General features: G+C 43.1%; 1 protein-coding gene across 1 annotated transcript; it reads left to right on the forward strand.

Annotated features, from left to right (window-relative positions):
* The first annotated feature begins 872 nt into the window (after positions 1-872).
* LOC119978606 (pleckstrin homology-like domain family A member 2) lies at positions 873-10,866 on the forward strand. The gene is made up of 2 exons (XM_038820375.1): positions 873-1,473; positions 10,424-10,866. Exon 1 carries the CDS (start codon positions 1,072-1,074, stop codon positions 1,456-1,458), a length of 387 nt encoding a protein of 128 aa, XP_038676303.1. The 5' UTR covers positions 873-1,071; the 3' UTR covers positions 1,459-1,473; positions 10,424-10,866.
* The last annotated feature ends 5,740 nt before the right edge of the window (positions 10,867-16,606 follow it).

The raw sequence follows: 16,606 nt of genomic DNA on the forward strand, positions 1-16,606 counted from the left end.
CCAACTTGGATGAAATACAAGGCACTTGAACCACAATGAATAACAACTGTATTAATCGTGTTTTGTAACAAGAAATGTGCCTTGCCAGTAAATATTTGGTTTGCAAAACCAACAAAAAAGGGCAATGATCCTGAAAGCGAGGGCGCCGCTGAGTTAAGTCTCATTTTTACCACCCGGGGGAACAGGGGCGAACACTGGCTCCTGGATCTTTCCTGAGACACACACACACTTTCCCTCTCACAAACTCAGGGAATGATTAATTCGGGAGAGTCAGTGGATGAAGCCCAACCCCCAATGAATGAATAAACTTCCCAAGTAGATGAACAGCCGCAAGAGAGTTACGGGGGGGGGGGGGGGGGAGTAAAACGTCTGCCCCCTCCCCCTTCCTCCCAGATGGAGAGAGGTATGTAGTCTACGAGCATGAAAACAAATACATGCAAAATCGTATTTGACATCAGCAGCTCAAAGAATCAGTGCTAACCATTCAGTGCTAACCATTGGGTTTGGGCTAATTGAGAGAGGCTAGTGGAAGGAATAGTTCGCACGATTGCAAAATTCCTCTTAAAAGTGGCGAAACACACATCTAAGTCAAAACTCAACCCAGATGTCATGTCGCCGCGTTTCATTTTGCAAATATCGGGGATATTGACGTGGTTTTGAAATGCTGCGGAGTTAATGTGTGTGTGTGTGGGTGTTGACGTTAAAGATTTGTATATATTTGAGAACCATACCACGATATAACAATGTTGCCAAGCCCGCAGTCGCACGGGTAGTTTCCTCAGTCTGCCTATCACTTCCTTAATGAGTCAGGGCGACGTGGGAGGATTGCCTTTGATCTGAGTGAACGTCAGGGGAGGGAGGAGGGAGGGTTGGGCGAAGAGATGCAGAAATGAATAAAAAGCCATCTGGGCATGTTGCAACAGATCCCGGGAAAGCGGACGAGCACAGGTTGGAGGAGAGACAAGGGAGAGCGAGAGAGAGAAATGAACTAGAAAGCTCCAGCACCCCAAGTTCTGAGCACAGCAAACATTTGCATTGAAAGTGAGTGAGGATCGAGCAAGCGTGCCCGCGATGAATGGCCAAACCGTCCTAAAGGAAGGGCTTCTGGAGAAAAGGAGCGACGGCTTGCTGCAGCTGTGGAAGAGGAAAAGCTGTGTGCTGACGGACGAGGGACTGTGCATCTACGACCCGAAGGCGAGCCGCTCCAAATGCAAGGTGCTGCCCTTTGACAACATGAAGACGGTGGACTGCGTGGAGAGGAAAGGAAGATATGTCTATTTCACCATCGTGATGGCCGACAGCAAGGAAATTGACTTCAGGTGCCTGGAAGACACGACGTGGAATGCGGAGATCACCCTGGGGATGGTGCAGTTTAAGAACCGCCAGGCGATCCAGTCGGTGAAATCCAGGCAGCTGGCCCACATCTGCACGGCCACAGCCATCAGCACAATGTCCTGATCCAAAGACAGGGAGGTGAGTGAGTTCCTGGATGGCTGTCTCCCCCCCCCCCCCCCCCCCACTTCTTACTTTCTCACTCGGCTGATGTGTTCCCCACCAAACCCACTCCGTTTCCCTCTCATGGAAACAAGATGCTGGGAGCTGAATGTGCAAGTGAACTTGATCAACAGGCGACCATCACGCCTGCTGGTTGCTGACAATTGAATGTAACCCCGTATCTTTCGCCATTCCCCCCCACTGAGCGACTCATTCACACAGGACACCAACAGGAGCTTTCAATTGTATCCATTTATTGTATCAATATCCAAGAGTCGGAATTTAGTCTGTATCCCTCAGGATATAATTAGAAACAACGTGGCATTTCGTTACTCTGGGGTGGGGGCAATTTTCTCTTTCAAGATTTTTGTTTCACACATAAATAGAATGGGCACCATTCTAATTAAAACAAGCACAGCAATTTTGCCCGGCAAAAAAAATAACTGCCGCTTTGGGCCAGTTGAATGACAGCCAGAAAACATAAGTACCACAGGTCTGGAAACATGTCTTTTCCCGGAAGGGAAAAATATTTGTCAACGACCCAGTCAGAAACATTTGAATCGATGTAAGCATCATTTTCCTGAAACCACTCATATTCGGGAAGGTTTTTTTATTTGATGCTCTTTCAGAGCGTCGATACAGACTCGGTGGCCTCCTTCTGCACTAAAGGGATTCCGTGGATCACTGGTACCAGTTATGGAAAGTCCTGACTGCAATCACTGATAAAGGCATGGTCACAGTTACATAGAACATACAGTACAGAAGGAGGCCATTCGGCCCATCGAGATTGCACCGACCCACTTAAGCCCTCACTTCCACCCTATCCCCGTCACCCAATAGCCCCGCCTGACCTTTTTGGTCGCTAAGGGCAATTTATCATGGCCAATCCACCTAACCTGCACGTCTTTGGACAGTGGGAGGAAACCGGAGCACCCAGAGCACCCACGCAGACACAGGGAGAACGTGCAGACTGGGCACAGACAGTGTCCCAGTGGGGAATCGAACCAGGGACCCTGGCGCTGTGAAGCCAGTGCTATCCACTTGTGCTACCGTGTTGTCTTGCCTCTCAGGTTGCTGGTGCAGGATCAATCCTGGATCACAAATGCATTGGACAGGGTTGGAAAAAAAAACTTTCAGTGTACATTGCCAATAATAACAAAAAGTAACATTTACACAGCATTGTTAATGTAATATAACAGCTCAAGGCAATTAAAAGTGGCATTGAAAATATCTTTGACACTCAGCTACAGAAGGCAATGACAGGGCAGGTGACCAAAGGTTTGATCAAAGACCTAGGCATTCAGGCTCATCATAAAGAGAGGAGATTGCATTCCTGTCTCACGGCGCTGAGGTCCCAGGTTCGATCACAGCTGTGGGTCACTGTCCATGTGGAGTTTGCACATTCTCCCTGTGTTTGCATGGGTTTTGCCCCCACAACCCAAAGATGTGCTGGTTAGGTGGATTGGCCACACTAAATTGCCACTTAATTGAAAAAAAAAATGAACTGGGTACACTAAATTTATAATAAATAAAGAGAGAGAGAGAGAGAGAGGAGGTTTAAGGAAGGAATTCAGAGCCTAGGGCCAAAGGCAGCCTGGCCACCAGTGGTGGAGAGTTTAAAACCAAGGATGTGCAGCAGGCTAGAATGGAAGCAGCACAGAGATCTCAAAGCCTTGTAAGTGAGAGTGGTCACAGATATAGGGAGGGGCAAGGCTTTGGAGAAATTTGAAAACAATGAGGATTTTGAAATTGAGATCTTGGCAGGCAGGGTATCAGTGAAGATCAGCAGGCACAGGAATATTGGGGGACAAGTTTTTGGGTTGCAGAGTTTCGGATGAGAACCAATGATGTCCGGGGGAAGATGGGAGGCCAGCCAGAAGAACATGGGAATATTAGGAGCTACGATAGTATAGGCGAGGATTTCAGCAGCAGATGAAGTAGAGCTGACTTTCAGCTATGTCACAGAGGTGGAAGGAGGCAGTCATGGTGGTGATGCTGCTGCGCAGTTATAATCTCATCTCAGGGTCAAATACAACATGTGGGTTGTGAATGCTTTTGCTCAGTTTAAGACAGTTGGGTAGATGGGGGCGTAGTGCTAGTGCCACTGGACTAGTAATCCAGGCTAATCCCATGGGATTACAGGTTAAAATCCCAGCATTAGTCCTGATTGAATGCAAGTTCAGTTACTAAAATATGGAATTAAAAGCTAATCCCAGGAGTGGTGCCCATGAAATTTGCATCAATTGTGATAAAAATCCTAAATGGTTCACTTATGTCCTTTAGGGCAGATAATCTGCTGTCTTTACCTGATGTGGACTACATTTGGCTCCAGATCCACAGCAACATAGTTATTCCTTGCCCTCTGCAAATGGCCGAGCAAGCCACTCAGTTCAAAGGTAATTAGGATGGGTGGCAAATGCTGTCCTGGCCAGCGACATCCACGTCCCACAAAAGAATAAAAAGAAGTTGCCGAGCATAGAACTGATGGACAGGAACAAACTTTGCAAGAGGGACAAAGACTTTTCATTGGAGGGAATATATGCTCCATCCAAAATTGAATGTTAGACAATTAATCATAGGACTGCTTTCTAACATATGGTTCATATAATCATATTCATTTTAATTGCAATCAAATATGGCCTGCCATCATCTAAATCCCCTAATTCGATGAATATGTTTGAAGTAATCCTTGCTCCCAATATTTCACATTTAAATAAAGCACTGAGTAACAAATATTGATAAATTTCTTTACTCTGGAAATATATTTTTTAATAGCGACAGGTATGTAGGTTTCTAATTTCAATTGTTTATGCAATGATGTAATAAGATTTTACACTTTAAAAGATGCTTGCTTTATAATTGTGCCACGTGATATTAGGAACAGACAGGTTCATCGTTTATTCATTTCATTGTTGCTTGCCGAACATTGATGTGCAGAAAGTGGCTGCTGTGTAAACTTCCAAATATAATTCCTTCACAATGGGACATCGTAAGGATGTGAATGTACCATATAAATTTAGGCTTTTATTTAATATACTGATACGAACGTCCTCTGCTATTTAAACAAAGCTGCTAAATTAATTAAAGAAGAAGTTAACCTTTTAAGTAAAAAAATTGAAGAGAAGAATATTAAACCAGCATGCTAATATATGATGAATTCAACACATCAATTTCTTTTAATATTTGGAAGAATAGTGGGATTAATATACAATTCAAATGATAGGAAGTCATTTCCTAAAAGCAGTAAATGCTGTAACCTATGCAAGTGCCTCATACTCTTTTCCTACATTTGAAACCATTAATTCACATGGATAAATGTTGGAACAAATTGTGAATTTTGCATCAAGTGACTGGTATGCAGAATCACATATTGTGTTCTTGGCTCAGTTTTCACCAGTTATACAGAGTAGTAACATTGAAATGCTACAGATGCTGGAAGATCTGAAACAAAAACTGATCACCACTTAAGCTGTTTTTTAGACACTTCTTGAAAGGCTTTTTTTCCAAGGTAATGAGTAATTTTGCCTTCTAAGAGTTCAGGGAAACCCATTATGAAGAATCAAAGTAAAGTACGTATATTTAAATGATTTTGCACTTGTATAGGGTTACAGATGCACCTTTATCTGTAATACCTAGGACATTGTTTACACAGATCAAGACGGGTACCTTATCTGTTGAAGATTTGCTAATTAAACCGAAGGAGCAGTTTATGTTTAACTGAGAATAAACAAAGTTCACATGCTCTAACATTTTAGCTACATCTCAAGACACCGTGTCATTCTGCACAACTGTTCCATTGTGGAATCAGCCTTCAATATCTCACCCAAGTGGCTAGTCCCTAATGTGTGCACTGAGACACTAGTTATAACTTGGTACAGATGTTGAGACCACTGCTAACACCACTGAAGGTTATTGCATGTGTTCCATACCTTCCTTGTCAGCCAAAACAAGCCTGGCTTGATTATTTAGCAGTCAGCCCACATTAGACACGGTGTACTAAAGGTGCAGCATGAGCCTCAAGAATATAAAAGTTTCCACCGCCTTCAAGCTGTTCATGAGTGCTGTGTGAACCACAATGTTCAGACCTGATCCTATCCTTATAAAATATCAATGACAAAAGGAGAAATATCCCCATTGTCCATTAGATGTGAACAGGCGGGGAAAAAACAGGTGTAACTTTCACACATGCAGTTGGAGCCAAATTATTCCAGGACAAAATAACTTTTACTATGAACAGAAAGCCACCAGTTCTACATCATTTAATTTTGGGCAGATTGCATAATTGCAAGGCAATGTCTTTGATGTTGTGTACAATAGCTTCTTCAGCACTTAAATCAATCAGATAACACTATTAAATTAGTACTAACTGGTTTCTTTGTCAATTGTTGGTGGGATACACACCCATAAATTATCCTACAATAGTGCTTAGAGTTCCTCCCTGCAATTATGTGCTATTGACATTGTGTGTCATAATGGCTTTTAGTCATATTGTACTTTTACATTAATAGAAAGAACCTTGGAGGACCTTTTCATTGAAACTTGTAAAACAGCGTTTAGGATGGGTCAGCTTCATTGAGATCTGAATAATGGCAACCACGATGGGTATGTCCCCAGCCTCGTTGCTGGGAATGGATTGTGTTGAATGTGGCTGAACATGGAAACAGATTGGCAATATTAACATCATAATTATGTTTCCCAGCATGAGTCATACTCAAATTTCATTAATCAGTATTGTGCATGATGAAAATAAATAATCTGTGTGTAGGTGGGAGCTGCAGAATGGCTTTTATAGACTTCCACTATTTTCGCTGTGGCCCAGGTTCTTGAAGGTTTACTGGTGCCCCAAGCCATACCTCATTGTGTGGAGCAAGTACTGAGTTGGTGGTGTGCAATACTGATAGCAAAAAAACCCTAATGTAAACAAGTTACCATCTGTCGTATCAAAAATATTATTTAGCAATTGCATTTTTTTCCTTACCTTTGATCTTCCAGACTACATGCTGTTTAGTGTGTCCAGCAATATCTTAACACACAAGCCTGAACTTTCAGTTGGCAGTGTTTCTTTAAGAATTCCATATGAAACAGGTTTTGGTTCAATTCCCTGAATGTAGTTTACAGTATTGAAATTGCCATGCAATCTAATGTAAATCATAGGCTGTTAAACCAGCAATAACTGTGTTACAAAGCACTGCAATATTCTTATATAAACATCGTTTAGGATTGGTTTCATTTCTTTAGAATAGCCAACATTTCTAGCATTGTTACCAGAAGGATAAAAATTTTATATATTAAGGAAAATGAGCCTACAAATTCCTATTGATGCTACTGGGAAGAATGCCTCGTGTATTTGTTAAATATTCTCCATTATCCTGGAGACATTTACTTATGTCAAAATAAACAAGTCAACAACTATGCTAAAATATGGGGCACAAATGTCAAATGAATACATCAAGGTTTATCTACGGATTGTGGCAACAATATTTCTTAGGTTAATAAGAGTGCACAGTTTATATAAAGTAAGATTGCAAGTACATTATTGGAAGTTCTAAGTTACATCCAGAACTTATTCATTTCAATATTTTATTGTCTATACCTCCATCAGAAACACAATTCAACCTTTATGGCGATGCAATATTGGTACAATTTTGACAACCCAGCTTTGAATTTTCCATGAGTAACAAAACTGTTACAATGGTTCAGTCGGAGCTTTGCTGAGACCCGGGGGGGGGGGGGGGGGGGGGGGGGGGGGGGAGTGCCTTATTCGGGATGTATAGACGATCAATCAATACAGCTAGCCTTTCTGACCCTGATCTGAGTTTGGTTTCTGCTGCCCCTGGATGACAAATGGGAGTGAAAGGGGAGAGAAATTGATTCCCTAAACTATCATTGATCACCCTGATATGTGAGCATTCAAAAACACATTCAAAATAATACTATCTGAATGATTTATTCACAAGTTGCCTTGCCTATTACACATCTGATATGACCAAAGCACAATGTCTGCCAGCAAAACATTAATGTAAGCTTTACAAATCAAGGGCTCTTGCTTCATTGTTGTTTGCATACAGCGAAATCTGAATGTGCTAATCTGATTAAGCTTCCTTTTTGAGTTTTGATCTGCATCATTTCTAAACTTAATACATTAATAAGGCGAAAAGAAACTAAATATGTCAAAACAATGCAGGGCTGACATGAAGAAAGTACAGCAGTGTCATCCTTTACAATCAATACTATATTTTCATCCCACATACTTAATATTGGAAGCATTGATAGTTAATATTTAACCATGATTATGCATGCACTCAACGGTTTTTAAAATTTCTCTTATTGAACTTAATAGGACTTCACTGCACTTGCATTAATATTTATTAGCTCAGATTGATACCATGGAATAGTTGAATATAGGTCATTGTGAAGACAAGGAGAAGCCCCACCAGAGATTTATGGACATAAAACAAGCAATTAGGGTGATCCCTTGAGGACCTGCTGCCAGTATAGTATTGCTAATAATCAACGTGGTTTACAGAGAGGGCTCTGACATTACAGCATAACCCTGATTAGCCGACTTTCACCACAAACCAGGCACTGCGCTAGTACTGTAGCCTCAAAGACTTATCACTTTGTAAGTACAGGTTCTTTACCAAAATAGGCTAGACAGCTGGTTTGTAATGCAGAATAAGGCCAGTTTACGAGTTCAATTCCCGTACCAGCTTACCGAAACAGGCGCCGGAATGTGGCGACTAGGGGATTTTCACAGTAACTTCATACTTCTGACAATAAAAGATTATTATTATTAAAATGAGGCAGTGTTAACTCCAGTTACTTTTTAAAATTTGTTCCTGGCATTTGGCCATCGCTGGCAAGGCCAGCTCTAGCTGCCCGTCCACTAAGTGGCTTGCTGGGTCATTTCAGAGGGTGGCTATGGGTGTGGGTCTCTGGCCAGAGCAGGAATGGATGGCAGATTTCCTTCGCCAACGGGCATTAGTGAACCGCATTGGTTACAACAAATGATAGTTGTATCTTTCCATTCCAGATTGAATGAATTGAATTGACCAGCTGCAGTGATGGGATGTGAGCCCATATCCCCAGAGAATTATTGTGGGCCACTGAAAGCTAGCTCACTGACATCACTACTATCAGCACCATAGTCATAGACACAGAATTTACAGTGCAGAAGGAGGCCATTCGGCCCTTACAAAGAGCACTTAAGCCCACGTATTTACACTATCCCCATAACCCAGTAACCCCCACAACCTTTTTGGTCACAAAGGGCAATTTATCATGGCCAATCCACCTAACCCGCACATCTTTGGACTGTGGGAGGTAACAGGAGCACACGGACGAAACCCACGCAGACACGGGGAGAACGTGCAGACTCCACACAGACAGTGACTCAAGCCGGGATTCGAACCAGGGACCCTGAAGCTGCGAAGCAACTGTGCTAACCACTGTGCTCCCGCGCTGCCCAAACCTTTCCACCAGCTTGCCAAAAGATAATAAGATATATAAGACACAGTCTCAGAAATGAAAAATCCCATCCAGTGTATCTGATCTGGTGATGTAAATTATGTGTTACAGCATAAACCAAAATACATAATAACCTCGTATTATATTGAATTTGATGCTTGAATACGTACTGATCCAACAAATTCCCTTTTTTGTTTTAGCTGTTTGATTCAAGCATCAGTAGCAATAAAGGAACAACAATTGGTGCTAGGTTAGTAAAGGAAAAATTTACTCAAGTTTGCACTCCCCTGCTGCCTCACTGCGCTGACGACCCGGGTTCGATTCTGTCCTTGTCGGGTGTGCACATTCTCCCCATGTCTGCATGAGTCTCACCCCCACAAGGATGTGTAGGGTAGGTGGATTGGCCATGTTAAATCGGCCCTTAATTGTAAAAAGGTTTGCACTCCCAACACTATCAGGTGACGTGTCGACATCTGCATGTGTTGGTTTTGGGCAAGGGCAGGATGAGAATTAGCTACAGTATTCGCCCATAACTAAATATACTACTTCTGGGGATCATTGAAGCATGGAATAGAATTATAGAATCGCTTCAGTGCACAAGGAGGCCATTTGGCCCATTGAGTCTGCACTGACCCTCTGAAGGAGCACCCTACTCACCTGCCCTATCCCGATAATCCCACTGAACCTGCACATCTTTGAACACTAATGGGCAATTTTAGCATGGCCAATCTACCTAACCTGCACATCTTTGGACTGTGGGAGGAAACTGGAGTAGCCGGACAAAACCCACGCAGACATGGGGAGAATGTGCAAACTCCACATAGACAGTCCCCCGAGCCCAGAAATGAACCAATGGCACTTTGAGGCAGCAGTGCTAACCACCGAGCCACCACAAATATGTTAATGATGGCGTACTTGGCTGAGTTACTAAGTAAAGTAAAATCGCCATAGTCCCAGTTGATCATAGGCTGCTTTCCCCTTTGAGAGGGAGAGTTGTCTGGTGGTGATTTAAGCTGAGGATCACCACACCTCAGGTGAGGGACAAGGTTGAGCCTTCATGAATAACCTCAGCCAGAATTGAATCTGCATTGTTGGCCTTGTTCTGCATCATCAACCAGCAGCCCAGCCATTGAGCTAAACCGGCTCCTATTAAAGGGAGCATGAATGCACATGGGACCATATTCCAACAATGAGCCAATGGCTGCAGGAGGAATAGGAAGGGAAGAAAACTGTGAGGGGAAAAATATCTGTAATGTCCTTATTTAATAGCATATCTGTGACACCTTTTCAGGTTATATTGAGCTTTTCTGTTCCAGACTGGTTTATTTGTATTTGGATTCTCAATGTTGCAAACGTAGCTATTGAAATAATATAAATTAACTCCAAATGTTTCCCCATTACTCCCATAAATTCCTGTTTGATGTCCAGCTTACATTGTATAACATATTTCTTTCGTCCCTAGGTATCATTGATATGCAAAAGCGATGAACACATCTTGACCTGCAACCAAACAATGCTGAATGGGACAGGATTGATTTTGTGTCTGCATCCATCACAAGAACACATCAATTCAACCAAATGACAATCATGATTCAAAATGGATGTATTTTCATGAGAAGGATTGTATTATAATAATCTAGAGAGCAGATTCATTATTCATAATGCACTTCTCAGTCTTAATTTTTTTTCTTATTTATTAAATGACCAATACTCACTGTAGGAATGACTTCATGAAAGTCTCGCATAACGCATTGTAAATTACTGATGCCTACTTTATTTATTTAGATATATTGTCCTTTCAATGCTTGACATTGTGGTTTTACTCTGCCAAATGGGAAGCCTTGCAATCGGTATGAAGATTGCTTTCGTCTGTTAACCTGTAAATAAAAATAATGATGAACATGAGTTGAAAATATTTCATATTTGATAGCACAAAACATCACACAAAACTGCACTAAGAGAACTCTATGAATTAAGATGGTGGGCCAAACAGAGCGCTAACAAGATTAAGGAGAATAGAAGAGAGCGCAAGATAGAGCAAGAAGTAATGGCTCTGTGATGTTGGATTTAGTTGTTCAAAGCTTCAAAGATGACAACCTTTTGCACCAGAAAGCACTTACTTCATTGCAATGGTCAGGCTCTGTGAATTGCACAGAGCAATGTGCATTTCGACCTCCCTGTCCACCCCAGCACCCCTTCCACCATCCGCTAACCACATTACTCAAGCCTACTACAAGTCTGGCAGTCACTATCATGTGTATATGTAATGGGAGAAAAGAAGGCCTGGGTGTGGGTATGTGTGTGGTGGTCAGGGCAAATCTGACAGCCAGATATCGTGGGATTCGTTTGTGTCATGATACAATCCCCTGCACCTAAAGGTTTTCAGAAGGCACCCCATTTTGATGCTGAAGCAGTAGACATCCATTTGCGGCATTTAAAACTCAGGATAAGTAAGACATTGTCCCAAGCTCAGTGTTCAACCATTGTATTGTGTTTGGCAGCATGTAACCAGAACTCCCCAGAGAATGTCCACACAGTGTCATTAGAAAGTCCCCAACATAGCACGGTGGCCTAGTAGTTAGCACAGCTGCCTCACAGCGCTGAGGTCCCAGGTTCGATCCCGGCTCTGGGTCACTGTCCGTGTGGAGTTTGCACATTCTCCCTGTGTCTGTGTGCGTTTCGCCCCCACAACCCAAAAATGTGCAGAGTAGGTGGACTGGCTACACTAAATTGCCCCTGAATTGGAAAAATGTTTGGGTAATCTAAATTTGTTAAAAAAAAGAACGTCCCCAACAATGTTACGCGGAGTGACTACATAAGCGACCGTATTGCATGTGCATATAATAATACACACGTTATTCCTACAGACTAATTTCATTGCTGTGTCTTTAGCTTCCCAATGCCATTTAGGCTGCATGGTGCATTTCCTGCCAATTCCCAAGCCTCCCAGCTCCAGAAGAGATGTACAGCAGGGACATGATCCTGCTCGTTGCGTCTATAATACATGCATGTCAGCATCTTTCCAAAACTCTTAGATATGTCCAAGAATCATGAATTTTTGTATATCACTGCCATGGGTGTCAATCATACAATGCATATGTACTTACACAGTACAGACACAAGAGATGGAACTAGTCAAGGGGAACTCATGCAGCTGTACATCTTCTCCATTTAATGAGCTGGCCCCTTAAGATTCAAGGATGGTACTTGGACAAAGAAACTGGAGATGGAGAAGCAGACGGTCGATCCCAATTAAACGTCTGTCGAACACATACTTTCTTCCATCTATCTATTCATTACACCAGCACTTACCTCAAAACTTGCACTGATCAACAGCTCCATATCAAGACTTGAACAACCCCTATTTGCAGCAAGTTGTAATGGGAATTTGTTGAAAACCTTCTTTCCTTTTTCCTGCCTCAGATAAAGCTGCGGTTTGGCCTCTTCACCTGGATACACTGCACAAAAACACCTGGGCACTCAATGTCACTCTACCAAGCCAAGTGTATAGCTGTGTCCCTTCCAATTAATTTAGCTAGCATTTTTGATTGGAGCATAATAGGTGGACCAGTGAAGAAGAAAAAATGGAAGGGGCATTGAAAGAGTTGGAAACATTTGCTTGGAGAGTCATTTTGTGTCTATCCAGAGCTGATGTGTGCAGGGTCATGATCTCCTAAACTAGCCCTTGCCAACAGCTGCCTCATCTCCAACCTTCCTCTCCAAAGTCTTTCAACATGCTGCTAGCTCCCAATCCATGCTGACCTTTCCTGCAACTCCCCAATCAGGTTTCTGTCTCTTCCACAGCATTGCAATGGGGCAAATCAAAGTGACAAATGACATCCTCGGGAACTGGGGTGCATGGTCAATCTAAATGTAAGTAAAGACAGTGTTGTCCCAGATGACCATAGGCTACTTTGCCCTTTGAGTGGGAGAGCTGACTGGTGGTGATTTAACCTGAGGGCCAGCACACATTAGGAGAGAGGCAAGGTTGAGAAGGCGGGAATTGAACGCGTGGTGTTGGCCTCACTCTGCAACACGACCAGCTACCCAGCCAACGTACGGTCACTCTACAGCCTTCTCAACCTGAAATGAAATGAAAATCGCTTATTGTCACGAGTAGGCTTCAATGAAGCTACTGTGAAAAGCCCCTAGTCGCCACATTCCGGCGCCTGTCCAGGGAGGCTGGTACGGGAATCGAACCATGCTGCTGGCCTGCTTGGTCTGCTTTAAAAGCCAGCGATTTAGCCCAGTGAGCTAAACCAGCCCCTTGCCCCAACCTATCTGCGTTATTTGACATGGTTCATCACACGTCCTTCTGGAACACTTCTTTCTGTTGCCTAATTATTGCCTATTACCTATTAATCCTATTACCCACCCTCAGCTGGTTCAGAATAAGGGGTTGTCTATTTCAAACAACCAAGGAGAGATTTCTTCTCTCAGAGGGCAGCAAATCTGTGGTATTCTTTACCCCAGAGGGCTGTCAAGGCTGGGTCATTCTGTACGTTCAAGGCTGAGATCGACAGACTTTTAATCAGTAAGGGAATCCAGGGTTATGGGGGTAAGGTGGGAAAGTGGAGTTGATGATTATCGTAGCAGGTCAGTCAAGACCTCCTTGAATGGTGGAGTAGACTCAATGGGCCGAAAGGCCTTCTTCCGCTCCTACGTCTTATGGTTGCATTCCTATCTATCCAGAGAATTCTCCTGCAATTATTTTTCTTCCTGCCCACCCCCCCCCCCCCCCCCCCCCCCCCCACCCCCACCGACTGTTACTTCTTGAATCCCTGGTACCCTTAATCGTTTAAACCCAAGATAGACCAAAGTCTGTGGGCGAGATTTTCCAGCACCCCCCCCCCCGGCCGGGATGTGTTTTGCAACAGCGGAGGCAGCCTGCCATTGACTATTTAAGACCATCTGCTGCTGAAACCCATGCTTTACTTTTAAATTAGATTAATACAGTGCTATCCTGGCTGTCTTCAGTTTCCACCCTTCATAATGGTGAGCTCATCCAAAACACTGCTGCTTTCCCCACCTAACTTGCACCAAGTTCCTTCCACCTCCTGTCCCCGGCCTCAGTGACCTACATTTTATCTACTAATACCTCAAATGAAAAAACCTTATCCTTGTGTTCAAATCCTTGCAGGACCTCAACCTCTCTCTATCTCTGTAATCTCCTCTAGGCCAACAAACTGCAAAAACTGTACTTTCCTGCACCTTCACCCTCTTGTGCAATCATCATCTTCCCAATGGCAGTGATTCCCAGGCCTGAAGCTCTCAAATTCTCACCCGAAACCTCTCCAGCTATCTCTCCTTTATGACTCTCATTAGAAGCTGCCTCCCTGTCCTAATATTTCCTTTGGCTCAGTGTCAATTCTTTTTCTCTTGCAAAACACCTTTGGGATGTTTCACTGCATTAAACTTGCTATGTGAAAGCCAACTGTCGTGGAAAGACATGTTCATTGTGCAAAATGGAATAATAGTAGCTGGAAAAATACCTCCCAAACCAGTCTTGCAAATTTGCTGGTCCCACTAAGTGCAGCTCAACCACATGCACTAAGGTAAATACAGGTTTTTAACAATACCCTCAAAAACGTTTCCAGCACCAAGATTGATTATTCATTCAATAATGATCTTTCTGATGATTCAGGGTTCAGCTTGGCAACTGACAATGCTGTGTTTAAACAGGTATTTGAATGCCCCTCCTTAAAACCAGCATTCATGATGGAAAAAGGTACAGAAGGCATTTTGATGCCACTTTCCCATCACCTGAATAAAAATTAAAGATGTGTGCTACTTCCAGCCAAATGTTTCTGCATCTGCCTGTTCTGCCTCAGAAATGTATCTCATTTGCAAATAGTATGGAGCCCCAGCATAGCAAGTCCTTGTCCATTCTGTTGCTCTATTTATCTGGTTATAAATATGGCGATCAATATGGTCGCCTTCCTTAATCCTAATTATGTTTACTTTAGAGTTGCCAGGTATCTCTCGATACCACCACAAGGTTCAAACCCGAATACCGATCAAAGAGCCAATACATCAGCTAGTTAGTTCAAAGTCAATCCTATTTATTTACACACACAGTAAGGTCTACTCATACACAACAGGACTACAAACTAAACTATCTCTAACGCTAACGCCTATACTTATCTTCGGGTGTCCACTTAGTCAGAGGAACAATGGCCGTTGTTCGCATCTGAGGCTGTTGGGTTCGAAGGTGTACAGGAGAACAGCTAAGGTCGTCCGTCTGGTAGCGAGCGTTGACCTTGAATTTACTTGCTTCTGGTGATCTGGTGGATGGGTTTCTCCGCCTGAGAGCCAAATCCAAGAGAGCGAATCTCTCATGGAGGTTCCTTCTTATACTTGGAGGGGGCTTCGCGCACTTTCAGGCGGGCCTTAAACTTGGTCCCAATTAATTGGACCGCTTCTCGATCATTGTTATCGATTTTAACCAATAAAGGGGTGGGTGCCCTGATGGCTGGGTGTGTCTTAGGTGGCCGTTGGCCTTGCTTTGATTGTGTCTTTCTGGCACCGGGATGTCTGCAACAGTATCAACTATCTGAATGTTAGTCCTTTGTTTCTCGGAGATGGGCCATCAATATGCTAATTGACCCAGAGTTTCGATTCCGTCTGGTAACTGCTTCCCAAATATACATTCAGGCACTGTGACTGCCTGCTATCTAACATTGCCCACAATTCCCTACATTATTTGTGAGCGTCCATTTTGTGTTCTGGAAGTGACCATCCCAGATGGCTACAATTCTTCCTTATCCTAAAACTACAGAAACTGGTGTCCAAAAATATTGGGATGGACAAAATTGGCCCTATATGTCTATTCCTCTAACATATCCTGGCAGTGCCTCTTTCTATCCCCAATTTGTGTTTTTATTTTCTCTCTTTCCATGTGAGGAGGAATGCTACCCCTGAGATGAGGGTAATAGGCTGCTAATCTGTGATACAAATAATGTTTTCACTTCCACCAAAATTATGGTGACAAGCCGGAACATCTCAGCGGACATTTTGTGTCAATGTAGTTTGTCATTGAACAAAGAATTGATGTTGTGAAGCGGTGATTCTGCTGCCTCACCACTCCAGAAAGCAGCTGAATTAACAAGGTGGTCAAAATATGCGAAAGGATCGTGGGCAACTGCATCACATTGTCACAGGGGCTTCAAGGCAAACAAAATTCACTTGTACAATAGCCAGAATAAGGAGCTGACCTGGACTTGCTTTCCTCTGCGACTTGGTTAGGATTAAGGAGGAGAAAGGATAAAAGGAGAGGTAATGTTTTAAATCAAGTTACTGTTTGCTTGTATGAGTGTTCAATGTGTCGACTTTGTGTACTTTGTGATTATTTTTATTATCTTGAATGCCTGGCAGGTGAAAGTCATTTCCTGCTTTATTGTTTTCCGCACCATCAAAATGTTTCCTGACCTTGCATCAGGTTCAACGAGGGTTGAGGAGGAGATTTGTTTTATTCATTCATTTAGTAATAACCTGTTCACTGATGCTTAATTTGGGTTCCTCCAGTGTCACTCAGCTCCTGACTTCATCACAGCCTTGGTTCAAACATGGACAAAAGAGCTGAATTCCAGAGGTGAGGTGAGAGTGACTGCCCTTGACATCAATGCAGCATTTGACCGAGTATGGA

The sequence above is a fragment of the Scyliorhinus canicula genome, chromosome 15, assembly GCF_902713615.1.
Source record: "Scyliorhinus canicula chromosome 15, sScyCan1.1, whole genome shotgun sequence".
Lineage (NCBI taxonomy): Eukaryota > Metazoa > Chordata > Chondrichthyes > Carcharhiniformes > Scyliorhinidae > Scyliorhinus > Scyliorhinus canicula.

Excerpts from the sequence above, each read along its gene's own strand:
- LOC119978606 (XM_038820375.1), top strand. The coding sequence starts at position 1,072 with ATGAATGGCCAAACCGTCCTAAAGGAAGGGCTTCTGGAGAAAAGGAGC.